The 13,740-nt window shown below is 36.2% G+C and overlaps 1 protein-coding gene across 3 annotated transcripts; it reads right to left on the bottom strand.

Moving 5' to 3' along the window:
- Positions 1-6,774: 6,774 nt before the first annotated feature.
- LOC131625417 (pentatricopeptide repeat-containing protein At2g06000-like) lies at positions 6,775-11,039 on the bottom strand. Of its 3 annotated transcripts, none has more exons than XM_058896279.1 (2): positions 9,172-11,039; positions 6,775-7,112 (listed from the first exon to the last, which is right to left on the bottom strand). In XM_058896279.1, exon 1 carries the CDS (start codon positions 10,895-10,897, stop codon positions 9,332-9,334), a length of 1,566 nt encoding a protein of 521 aa, XP_058752262.1. In that variant the 5' UTR covers positions 10,898-11,039; the 3' UTR covers positions 6,775-7,112; positions 9,172-9,331. The 3 variants fall into 3 exon arrangements, with proteins under 3 accessions (XP_058752262.1, XP_058752260.1, XP_058752261.1); XM_058896277.1 differs by lacking the exon at positions 6,775-7,112 and adding an exon at positions 7,737-8,808 and having other exon boundaries at positions 8,903-11,039; XM_058896278.1 differs by lacking the exon at positions 6,775-7,112 and adding an exon at positions 7,737-8,808.
- Between the last annotated feature and the right edge of the window lie 2,701 nt (positions 11,040-13,740).

Raw genomic sequence — 13,740 nt, 5'->3', positions numbered from 1 at the left:
TATAATGCAGAAAATATCAGAGTATTTAAAAATTTCTCGACAAACAAATGAGGCGTCACATATTCATTTCGTAATAAATCACATCATCGCATTTAGCGGATACATAGCACTTTCTTTAATCAATCAAACAAATACTCAACATATAATACTTTTCAAAACAGAATAACTTCTTTCATTAAAACATGGCGGAATCATAATTCTCAATCTTTAAATCAATAACATATTATTCAGCTAAGATAAAATAATAAACAACAACATCATAACATCCTAAATCATTCCCCCCTGAGTGCTACGTATCAGAGCGACAACCGACTCGATTAACGGCAACTAAATCTTCATACTCGAACACCTGCACATTACCAATATAAAGGCAACGGCGAACAAGAGAAAATGGTGAGATATTAAATCATATAAGTGAGTGCATGATAAAATGTATATTAGGATTCATACATATATAGTTATCACATCACAAGTATCAATATTGTCATATACTTCATACTTTCACTAACTCACAAATCTCACATACTCTTCATTGCACCATAAGTCACAACACTTCATATTCACTTTGCAGGCTAATTCACGATACATCACAAGTATAAATCACAATTCTAGTACCAAAAACATCACCGCATATAAGTCATACATCTAGCCACAAAACATCACATATAAGTCACATCAGACATATTCAGTCAATCACATTCACAAGTATTGTTATCTTCATACCATTCAAAAAATCATCAATTCACATTTTCACATACTACCATCATTTAACGAGTCACGATATACAATCACGATATAGTCACAAAACGTCACAACTATGAATCACATAAGACACATGGGACATGACTCATGTATATGCATGTGGTACCAATCGGAGCTTCAGCCCCCGTCACCAATTGCCCAATTCAGAGGCACAAGGCATAACCTTTCGTCACTAATTTACCAATCCAGACCGTCACTGAGTATGCATATGAAATGTGACTCGACAAACGAGACATACATAACATACTCATCACAATCACACTTCGTCACGAGGCATACGCCTATATCACTGATAATTACCAATTACTAGAGGTAATTCAACGTCACAAATAATCTTTCATCTTCACATATTGACAAAATCATCACAACATCATCACATCTTGACACATCCTCACCAATATACAACTTCACATATTAACAAAATTATCACAACATCATCATGTTCGGGTATATCACAACACATAGACACATTACGTCAATTCAAATTAGTCTCATCATTCTCTATAAATAGTCTTATAATTAGCTCACTAATCCACTATCAACTAACCAAAATTATTCACCTAATATTCTCGAATTAATCAGATATATCCTGCGTCACTACCGGTTATCTAATTTCCGGTTAAATCCTTAATATCCACGACTTTACGAGGTTTCGGGTTATACTCCCAAGTCACTAAAATCACAGCTCAACCGGTCAATTCGGATAAAATTCTATTCTTTACCGGTTATTCAATTCGTTCGGTTAAATTCACTACTTAAAGTCATACCATACCCCTATGTTATTTACTAAATCCCAAAACATGATTACGGTCAAATTCTCAAGATACCGTCATTTACCGACAAACCGAATAATTAATCTAAGTCCAAGTATTTTCCAGTCACATAGACTTATTGAAATTAATTCAACTATTAATTAAATCAATCGATTAATAATTACACTACATTAGTTCTGATTTACTATTTCATTTTCTAAACCCAAAGCCATCATTTAATATAAAGAATATTCAAATCCATACAATTTCGATCGATTCGTAAAATAGTACAATTTCAACAAAATATCACCACCACATTAACCTACTAATTAAACTTAGCTACCACGTAAATTTTCATCAAATTCTGAACAACTAATTATACCGCTTAATTAGGCTATTTCGATCAAACGGGACAATTTGAAATACATTGGTTCTATAATTCCTACTGTTTCACAATTTCATTTTATTCTATTCATGTTACTGTTTCATCACCAAAAATCCTACTATTTCTATCATATACTTATTTCTATCATATACTTACTTACTATTAAATAACCATTCATAATCATAGTTTATTTTCAATATATATATTATATATGTCATTATATATAAACTTCAAGTAACAATATGCGACATAGAAATAGAGGCACTAACAGTAAGCAAACGGAGAAAACAATATACAGCAAACATGGGAATAGTCATGGGCTACATGCTAAGGGTTTGCCGCCCGTCATAGTGTAGTGACAACCGTCACTTGCCAAGCATTGCCGCCCGTCGTAGCATGTGTCGGCCGTCTTGGCTAGGCTTGCCGCCCGTCAATGGGCATTTACGGCAATGCCGACCGTTCACCGTCCAAGGTTATTAACCTACCACACTTCCAATTGCATACATGATCTAATCAATTTCTTTCCGAATTCAATTTTCATTTTTAACGCACCGCAGCAACAATATTATTTCCCAATTCCAATTTTATATGAACAACAACAATCAACACAAGATAATGCAATAAATCTATACACCCAATTCCCACATACAATTGTTTATAAGCCCTATTATAGGAAGAGAATCACACCCTTACCTTATCAATTGAAGCAACTCAATGGGTCTCCAATTGCATCTCCAATTTGACACCATGGATGGAAATCTCCAAGCTTCTAGTCTCCCCTTCAAGACATAGTCTCCTTCTCTTCTACTCTTGTTTTCCCCCAAATGAGAACACTCCTCTTCTAAATCTCTAAAACCCTATTTAATATTCCCATTGGGCTTAACATATAACAACTCTTCTTTATTATTCTCCAACAATATAATAAATTCCGACTTGTAAATAATATTATTCTTAATATTATTCTTCGACCATCAGACTAAAATCCGACTTTTAACTTAATAAATTCAAATACGCTTCTTAAAATAACACCAACAATCCAAATTCGACCATATCCAATCTTTAAATCCTTCGATAATTTAATTAACCAATTTAATTAAATTCGGGGCGTTACATCAAGGCCATGTAGAAATTATTTTGCCGTAGAATAACTAAATGTTTGATCGAGTTGGATGCACAGATAACAAGATTCTTTGACGACATAATGAACATGTTGAAACATCCAGAATCATCTGGTAGTACCTAGGCTTTCATGTTTAGTGTTTTTTAATTTATGTTTGTTGTACTCTTTTGTGTTGCGTTCATCTTTGAATCATGTAATCCCCAAAATATTATGCAATAAATAAGTACGGTGATAAGAAGTCTGTGTCACAAAATATACATTTACACAGGCAAAATTATAATACAAGCAAAATTATAATACACCTACATAGGCCTCTCGCGGGCCATGTCGGCTATCCTAGATAAATTATTAAAACCTCACCATTCGGTTTACCAAACCCATGAGGTTATTTGCAAGAACATCAATCAACTGGAGGCGACTATCCTGGTCCCCAGGTGAAGGTGGTGGTGGCGGTACGTCATCAGCCCGTTCCCCAACATCAGAAACCCTAACACCAGAAGACCCTGGAATATCATAAGACCCTGCAATCGGTGGTATGAGGCGAGGATGTGATATACTGTTATACCAATCCAAGTAACCATCCTCGTACTATGAAGAACGTTGTACCGAAACTGTGATAGCTCTAACCTCACGGGTAAAGCTGATGATGTGGATTAGAAGGCATCTAGCAATTCCACCAACTGGAGGCTCAGGTACTGGACGAGAGATATCCTGGACAAAACTAAATTGTTGTAGACACCTCTCAGGCAGGTGTCTAGACACGTGGTTCTTCCACCTCATATGCCCTAAATACAATAATGCGTCGTCAAATGGGACGGTGCGTCGAGTATGGTTTCCAAATGACACCATCTACTATCAAAGAATCAAGCCTCCTCATGTATTCCATAACACCACCACGAATAGCCTGTCTGCCCTTCCATCTCCTCGTCAGTGGAGTACTCGATGGGACACGCTGCAGTCTCATATCATAGATGCGGGAGAAATGCTCATATATCTAGCATTGAAGAAATAAAAAATAATTAATATGACATCCAATAAATAACTAATAGACTCAAATAACAAAGTAAAAATAAATAAATAAATAAATGTTAGTATACTTGTCATAGGCTCAAATAACCACCTAGCTATCTAGGTTCAGACTGGGAAGCAACTCCAAATGTCGTGTATAACATAGTCAACGCCCCCACTCCCCATGCCCAGTTTGAAGTGTATAGACTACTGAACAACCAAAGATAGCTAACATCTATATAAACACCAAACTTGTCTGCAAAGAGGTACATGCCATTAGATGTAGGATGTACGTCCTAGTGGCAGGCTCGTACCTCTCTGCCGCCACAAGCTCATCGTACATCTCCCTCATCCAAGACATCTGAAGGTGCAAGCCTCTGTTAAAGGTAAACTCCTCGAGCACCACACCCTCACCAAACTCCAAATCTTCACAACATGTGACAGCGTCGTCCCCTGGTTAATATGAGGACCGGTGAAGAATGTACCAGCGATGTGAATATGAAAAAACAATGAGAAATAATCCAATGTGATAGTCATCTCCCCTAATAAAAGATAAAAGGATGATGTCTCATAGTGCCACCGCTCAACAAAAGCTGACAGGAGGGGGCGTCGAGCATGGTAAGTAAGTATTCAGCGAACTCTAGCAGGCTAAAGTCGGTAATAATACGCCTGACCTACTCAAACATCTCCCCCTCTTGGAAGTTCTTCAACTTCGAGCCATGGGATGCGACCTTCGGCGTCGGATGCTTTTGTAAGAAACAAAAATAAAAAAAATAATCAATAAACTTTCAGATAGTCAATCAAGCCATAATGAATAATTTGTAATAAAAAATAAACATATATACCTCGCCCTGTCATATATGGAATGTGACATGGTCAGCATATGTTGTGAGTAAGGACGTGTCAGTAGGTCCTCCTAGAAAGGCTCCATCAATGTGAATTGATGGCTCTGTAGAGGCACGCGTTGTGGTGTCTATATCAATAGGAGACACCTCATCAGTCCCCGCAGGCGCCTCCTCAATAACCACCTCCACAGCGGGTATCTGCTCCTCCACATCAGATACATGCTCCTCCACAACGGGTACCTCCACAACCTGTACCTTTACAGTTGCCTCCTTTCCAACGGGTACAACCACAGTTGTCCTCCACAAGTACTTGCCACACCTGACTTCTCCACAGGTACCTACTCAGCCAAAGACACAGGCTCAGGTGCCTCCTCGGTAATAGCAACTCTAGCAGTTCGACGTCGGGGTGCGAGGAACTGCGCATGCTCAGCCAACTGTTTCTAGTGAGAACCGGTCGAAGGTTGTCTTCCATCCCGTAGCAGGGAAACCTCTGCCTTATCCCTCCAGACCTGAGCTTCCGCTCTATCAACAAGTATGCCCGCAACGGAATCATCTGTACCCCTGATCCTCACTTAAACAAGTAAACAAGGCAAACAAATTAGTTAAAAAATGAACTACCTAAAATTTCAAAGTTTCAGGTATTTTTCAAACAAAAAATAATGAACAACCAAAAATTCTGATTTGTGGTTTTATTTTTAAAAAAAAATTGAACTACAAGAAATTTTGAAATTTCCAATTATAAATACAAAAATTCCTGAAATTTCCATAAATTTCTACTAGAAATGCTTCTGTTTCGTGAAATTTTAAGTTGGCTAGTTCAAGAACAAAATTCCGTATGGACAAACCCAACCCAAGGATTGATAGCACCTAGCACAATTCGAACTCAAGATCTTGAGAGGAGCACACTCTCAAGAGCCAAACCTCCACCGCTAGGCCAACCCTGGGAGGTTGTGGATGGTTAAAGTTAATGCAGACATCATCAATTTATAATTTATACACTTTAAAACTAATGAAAAACCATGTTCATCTGAAAGAATGAAATTAAAAGTTTGTCACTTGATAAGTTGTAAATGAGAATGAAATCTTATTCCAAGTGACAAACCAAACATCTTTCACTCTAATCTCTAAATGACATCCAGCATGCATCAAGCTTGATATCAACCAAGTTTATTCCCCACATGTAGGGGTGACCGTATCCGAACCAATCCAAAAGGAAAACCGCAAACCGAACCAATCCAAACCGAAAACCGCAAAAACCGCGTTTAGTTTGGATGATTTTGGATGATTTTTGAGCCAAACCGCACGGTTCGGTTTGGTTTGCGGTTTTCATTTCACAAAACCGAACCAAACCGAACGGAACCGCATATTTAACTAAACTTTTAAATTTCTATAATTAATTTATTATATTTCCAATCCAATTGCAATATTGTACACTCACGTGTGACTCACTATTCCTTCATTCTTCCTTCCTATTCAACATTTTAGATTTTTCTCTCACTCATTCTAGAGAAGCATTTGGTGTATATGTAGTATTGATAATATTTAGTCCTGAAGTTATAATGTTGTATTAATATTTAGAACTGAAGTTATTTGATACTTGTATATGTAGTATGTAGTTTATTAGTATGAAAAACTGTATATAGTATGTAGTATGAATAACTGAAGTTATATTAGTAATTTAGTATGTAGTAAATGTAAAATACATAGTATGATGCTGTAAAATAAATGATACACTTATATGGTAGTAATTTTGGTGTAAAATACATGTATGGAAGAATGAATTATTTTGGTGTAATTAGTATGAAAAACTTCTTTTTAATGGTACTGTAATATATGTAATATATGTATGAAAGAATGAATTATTTTCCATTTTGTTATTTCGAGCATTGTAGAGCACAGCGTGTCATAAACCTGGTAACTTTTCTTATAGAAAGTTCATTCCAAATACTACCAAAACCAAATAGACATGCATTGTCCGTGAGCCTGAAATACAAAAAATATAGGAGCATCCCCGAGTTTACAATTCATGGTTGCATTCAAGAATCAAGATATCAATGTTTCTACAAATACTTGAATAATCAAATTTTGATGCTTTTATGTCAAGAGACTTGAACCCTGTTTAGAACTGCAGCTGCGGCTGATTTCTCGCATCCCAAAGTGACACTTCCGAGAATTTTATGAAGATCCAATTAGTAGCCGCAGCTGAATGCCCGATGACGCTGCAGTGATGCAGCTTGTTGCTGCAGAAACAAACATGTGCTTTACCAATCCAGATTTTAACATAAAGTCCTGAATGTGATCAACATTCTATAGGAAAATTTCAAATCATTTTCCTACTGTAACAAGACCAACCAAATATATGGTGTACAATACCCACGTTAGATGACACACCGAAAAATAAACGGTGAATTGACCGGGTATAATTTTAAGACCACAATAAAACCACGGTAACTTTACATCATATCCATGGAACCTGGTAAATAAAAAGCTGATGCCTTTTAATCTAGAAAAGTTATTTGAATTCTTTGTAAAGATGCATAGTCATTTGATACCTAGGCTCCATAAGCTATGAGCTCTTAAGATCACAGACATTTGCATATAACATATAGACCTCTCACATAACCTAAGTCTTGCAAGGAAGGAGGACGATTTCATAGGTCAAATAATATTCCAAGTTTTTATATCAGAAAAAAGAGAAATTGAAGAAAATTTTGGAAATATTGTTTCTTGCTGCTAATGTAGGTTGCTACTATTATCAGAAAAGCAAAGAGAACTAAGATATAACCAAAGATATAGTTTCGCCCAATATACAGTATATTTGTATCCCAAAATCTATGAACTAGAATTTATGACAAAGCTGAAGATTCAAGGAGACCATCAGTTAATCCCCACTCTTGTATGTTGATAGAACCCATAATTTCAATTAAGACAAAACTGTATATTATTTGATCAAAATGTGAGCTCAATAGCTCTACAATGGAGAAACGGATAACACCCCAGAGTCTAAGACTACGACCGGGGAGATATTCCCTCTTAACCAATTTCTTAATAAACTTCTCAATGACCTCTACTAGTTTCCCCTCTTCTTATTATATGTGTTTCCCTTCTAACAGAAAGCTGCCACACCAGCATGATATTGATTAGGTGATGTTAAGCCCACTTAAGCTAACACCCCATTCGAGGTCCTAACATTGCCACCTCCTTGAAAACAGACTTTCCCTCAAGTCTGAGCTTGGAACATTAACTACTAATATTTTTCTCCAATGTAGCTCTTTGCAGTCTTCCCTTTCCAATGAACTACGATTCTCTTGGTGCAATTGTCTTGAACCTCAAGTCACTTCCTCCTAGATCCCACTGTTGGTAACGTGCAAAGCTAGCTTCATGTGATTAAAACATTCACAAAATTGACTCCCAATTCCCAGGGTTGGAAACTTATTGTCACTTTCTTCTGAATTCAACGGTCTGACAGTTGTGGCTCAGACAAAGCCGCTGCAGGTCGGCAGAAATCCCGTGGTTCCGGCGGTGGTGACAACAACAAACCATCTGCTTGTTTCTTTGCACCTCACTCGTCCAGTCCCACTTTTGTACCCCTTTGCCAATGAATTTTTCGAATTCAGTTTCTATTTCCTTGTTGTAAGCTTCATCTCCACCATTGATCTAGCACCTTCTCGTTGCTTTTTCTGGTACCTTTCTGTAATGACCTTGCTTTTCAACTGTTTTCATCTCCAACAGTGACCAGTTGCTGGAGAACAATTGACCAATGACACTGAGATCCTCATTTGTGGAAGCACCCCCAATATAACTCAATATACCTCTCCATCTCTGCCTTCAACAATTGAAGAAACTCCGCCACAAGTGATTTCAATTATTCCTCCAAACTCACCATTCTTGCTTCTAGAGCATCAACCCTTGCTTCCAACATTTCCTCTGTTACATCTGATTCAATTAAAGCGAAAAATGTATAATAGTTGAAAAAAAATTTGATCTCTACAATGGAGAAACAGATAACACCCGAGTCTAATACTCCTACCAGATAGGCATTCCCTCCTAACCAGTTCCATAACAAACTTCTCAATGACCTCTACTACTCTCTCCTGTTCCTATTATATGTGTTTCTTCTCTAACAAAAAGCTACCATGCCAGCATGATAATGATAAGTTGATGTGTTGAGATCAACAAGACTGTTAACTAAAACTTCATAGTAAAAGTGAGGAGAAAAGTGACAAGAAACAATAATTCAAATTTAATCGGGAAAACTAAATCCAAAAAAAAAAAATCAACAATTTGCAGCATGCTTACCTGCATGCTCCAACAACATCAGCATAATCTTGGGGAAATTGCCAATTCTGACTCCATTGTTGATAATCTAGAGAAAATATTGGCATGCTGCTTGATGAGTATATTCTCTCAAGGGAAAACAGTGGAAGGCAATGCCTAACCACTGATTTTCAGTAGCACTTTAATAAAGAGACTGCTGCATATATGAATTTGTACTTTGATTCTTAAATAGAGCTTCCTTAATGTGAGCAGCCTCACTAGGCATTCCAGACTTCAAAAGACATGAACTTAAAGTTCTAATAGTAACTTCATCAGGTGAACAACCGGTCGCCAACATCTTGTAAAAGATACCAATTGCTTCAGGTGCTCTTCCTTTCATACAATGACCGATAATAAGAATAGTAAATGTTAGCTTATCCGGTTTACATTTGTTCACCATATCTACCACAATTGCATTAGCTTCATCAACATTACCGGATTTACAATATCCATCAATGACAGGATTGTAGATAAATGGTTGTGGAACAATGTCACTCTGATTCAATAGTCTTAGAAGCTCACGAGCGTCTTCTAGTCTATTACTCCTGCACATAGCACTAATAAGAATCGAGAAAGTATACAAATTTGCAGAAACATTTCTCGCTTTCATTTCATTCCAAACGTCCAAACCATAGTTCAACTGCCCAACTCGGCAATATCCATCAATTAACAAAGTGAAAGTAACAACATCAGGAGAACAACCATGAAACAGCATCCTCTTATGTATTCCTAGCGCAGAAGCCATGTCACCTGCCTTAACAAATCCATAAATGAGTGCATTAAAAGTAGCTACACTAGGCTTAGCTCCAGACGTAACCATTTCATCGAAAACAGAAGAAGCCTCCTTCATCTTACTCAGTTTGCAATAACCCGATATCACTATCGTATAACTCAAAACATTAGGACCAAACTCACTTCTCAAACAAATCTCTCTAACTAAATCTCTTGCTCTATCAACCTCGTTTATTCTACATAAACCATGTATAAGAGTATTATAACTAACAACATCCGGGTAACAACCAAAACTTCTCATATTATTCAAAAACCTAAACGCCTCGTCGATTTCTCCAATAACGCAGAAACCTCGAATCAAGATATTGAATGTGAATATATCTATATTCAAATTAAATCTAACAAGCTCCCTAAACAAACTAACAGCATCGTGTAACCTATTAGATTTAACCAAAATGTTAAGAAAGTTATTATAAACAGCAACATTTACATCAACCTTATTACACAAAGCATCATTAATAAACTCCTTGGAAACATCAAACCTATCAACAAACGCAAAAGAAGAAACCAAGAATCCCAACAACCTACTATCAGGCAACAACCCATCAGCCCTCATAGAATGATAAACAAGTTTTGCTGAACTGTGTTGATTTTCTTGACAAAGGGACCTTAAGAGAAAGTTGTAAGTCCAAAATGAATAAGAAAGGTTCAATTTTTGTTTGGTGAATTGGAAAAAGGTGAAACCTAATTGAGGGTTGTTTAGTTTTGTGATAATTTGTAATGTAAGTGAAGGGGTTAAGTGGTTACGAACGTAACGCGAAAATGTAACGTCGAGTGGGTTTGTGAAGCGGAGAAAGAGGGTGGAAACGATTTTGACGAACCATGCTTCGGGTTTGTTGGGTTTCAGAGTGTGGTAATGGGTGACGAGGGTAGTATTGGAAATTCGGAAAGTGGTGAAGATGAGAGAAAGTGTCATCGGCTTGTGAAGAGTGTACCGTGTTTGGGATAAAAACGGTGTCGTTTCATGAGGAAGGGTTTTAGCGATGATTGATTGTGGAGGCGGAGGAGGGGTTCACAACTTCACATAGGTGGCACGTTACTGCTCTTGTATTTTGGTCTGATTATAATATTTTTTTTGTATTTTAAATACTTCCTATTAAATATATGGTCAAATAAATATTCATATCATTAAATAGTTATGAATTAATTTTGGCTAAATTACACAGATTCCGTTCCAAAAAGGATGATGTGTCACTAACGCTGCTGACATGGAATTTTTACTTAATTATTTTAAAAATTGCTGACATGGAATATTTTTATTTAATTATTTTAAAGATTTATTTCAAATAGTTAAAATGAATATTTTGGGCCTTTAGCCCATCCATTGGAAAGCTACTTCATTCCAGTCCAGAATTTATTTATTCATTTAGTTTGTTTAATCAATATATACATCTAATTTTTCTATACACAAAACAATGTGGGACTAAATGGAAACTGATTTTCCCCCTCCATGAATAATTATGCATCAGCTAATTGGCATGCTCTTTCTTTCCAACAACAACACCCTTACAATACCAACAACATGCAGTTACAACATTGGATTCTGGTTTGTTTGTTCCTCATGATTGTAAGCTTGGAGTTTGCATGACTTGCTCTGCTCGTCTTATCAGTGGTTTAGTAGTTGATTAGAGTGATTGTAAGCTTCATAGCATTTGATTCAAATCAAAATAGATATTATAGCATAATTTACTAGATGTGGATACACGGTCATTCATCTCATACAAAATTTATCAAATACTAAACCTTATTCACGTTCCACAATGGTGGAATCTAAAATGGTACAAGTTGGCAATTGCAAAATGTACTTTAAAATCTTACCCTTCTAGTAGTATTAGATAACAAAATCCAAATATCATTCCATGTTTAATAATGCAAATAGTTCATTCCCTCAGATACATCATTATATAACCATGGGCTAATACAATATACAATTTCCACTGAACAAGAATGGCCCTGACTAGTTAAAATGTGAGCTGAAAGACTTCTTCTTGTTTCATTGTTTCTTCTTTAACTTCACATTAATGTGGGACTAAATGAAATATGTGGTATCAAAATTGATACAGGCTTTTGAACCAAAAGTAAATGAAACTGAGAACGAGGTAGAGGTAAGTGTTTCAACTGATGTTCAGTCACAATCAAACTCACTCATTATGTTAACTGAAGAGCAAGTAGGAAACTTGAGAAAATTGCTATCAAAGTGGAAGCTGGATGTTCAAAGCGCAGATTCGTTGTTCAAGGGGGAACGAGATGGTAGGAAAATTGGGGATGCAAAGTATGGTGATCTTGAGGACCAGTTTGAAGGATTGAAGCAACATTGTTCAGATTTGGAAGCATCTAATATCGAACTTGCAGTTCAATATGAAACAGTTAAACAACTTCTGGGCGACGTTCAAGAAAAGAAATGTCATCTTGAGGAAATCTGTGAAGCTCTAAAGCAAGAAGATATTCACCTCAAAGCCAAAAATAATGAACTCTATGACAAGCTTGTATATTGATGAGATTGTTAAGTTAGTTGTGAAGCTGAATGAATCATGATAGTGTGCATATCAGTCATTGGTTAGATGCTTCTGTTAGTGCTGCCACTGAGTATTACACTCGCTAGCTTCACTCTCCATGCAATTTCCCTCTTCCCACTGTTGAATCTCTCTCACTTTTCTGAGGTAATTGTTCTACATTTTAAGGTAATTGTACCGTTGAGCAATGAGGGCAATCTAGGAATCACTTTTAGATGGAAAATTAAAATGTAAAATTAATTTTCTTTCGGCACTTTTCCTACCGTGGCTAGTTATGGTGAAATTCTTGAGCTTTCCATCCAATTAGCTATGAGTTCCTTGGAAATAGTGTATTCACACTTTTACCAATATGTTGATAGAAGGCTAAGTTATCATTGTGATCTGCTTACACGTGGCATGGGTGGTTGATAGGAAGCTAATCCTATCAAGACTATCAATTTAGGGTTCAACAGTTAAAAGAGAAAGTCATTAAAAATAAGCTAAAAAAGTAAAGATAAAAATAACATTGATTTCTTTTATTGATCTTCACTTTCTCAATAAGAGTACATATATAGTGATAACAATAGTGAGTAATAAAACAAAGGCCCAATAACTAAAAGACCAACTAAATAATATCTAAGACAAGCCCAACTAACATAAATTATTTTAACTAAATATCTCACTTTCATACTCTATCTGTGGTGTTGAAATGGAGTCTAGGAAGGCTGAGGAAGCTCTTTCTACTGCACGTTCTGAATTGCGTGAGAAAGTAAATGAACTCAACCATTGAGAGCAACGAGTGGTATATATGGAGATGGAGGGGAAAAATCAGTTTTCATTTAGTCCCACATCGTTCTGTGTATAGAAAAATTAAGTGTATATATTGATTAAACAAACCAAAAAGTTAAGAAAGTTCTGGACTGAAATGAAATAGCTTTGTAATTGATGGGCTAAAGGCCCAAAAGTTTTATTTTAAATATTAAAAATAAATCTTTAAAATAATTAAATAAAAAAAATTCTATGTCAGCAATCTTTAAAATAATTAAATAAAAATTCCATGTCAACAGCGTTAGTGCCACTTCAGCAACGTTAACGGACACCTCAGCAACGTTAAAATAATTAAATAAAAATTCCATGTCAACAGCGTTAGTGCCACTTCAGCAACGTTAACGGACACCTCAGCAACGTTAAAATAATTAAATAAAAATTCCATGTCAACAGCGTTAGTGCCACTTCAGCAACGTTAACAGACACCTCAGCAACGTTA

The sequence above is a fragment of the Vicia villosa genome, unplaced genomic scaffold, assembly GCF_029867415.1.
Source record: "Vicia villosa cultivar HV-30 ecotype Madison, WI unplaced genomic scaffold, Vvil1.0 ctg.000212F_1_1, whole genome shotgun sequence".
NCBI lineage: Eukaryota > Viridiplantae > Streptophyta > Magnoliopsida > Fabales > Fabaceae > Vicia > Vicia villosa.
Note: the sequence above shows the minus strand (reverse complement) of the source record. Positions and strands in the feature narration are given on the sequence as shown.

Bases quoted from the DNA above. Each gene is read 5' to 3' on its own strand.
- LOC131625417 (XM_058896279.1), bottom strand. From the start codon at position 10,897: ATGACACTTTCTCTCATCTTCACCACTTTCCGAATTTCCAATACTACC.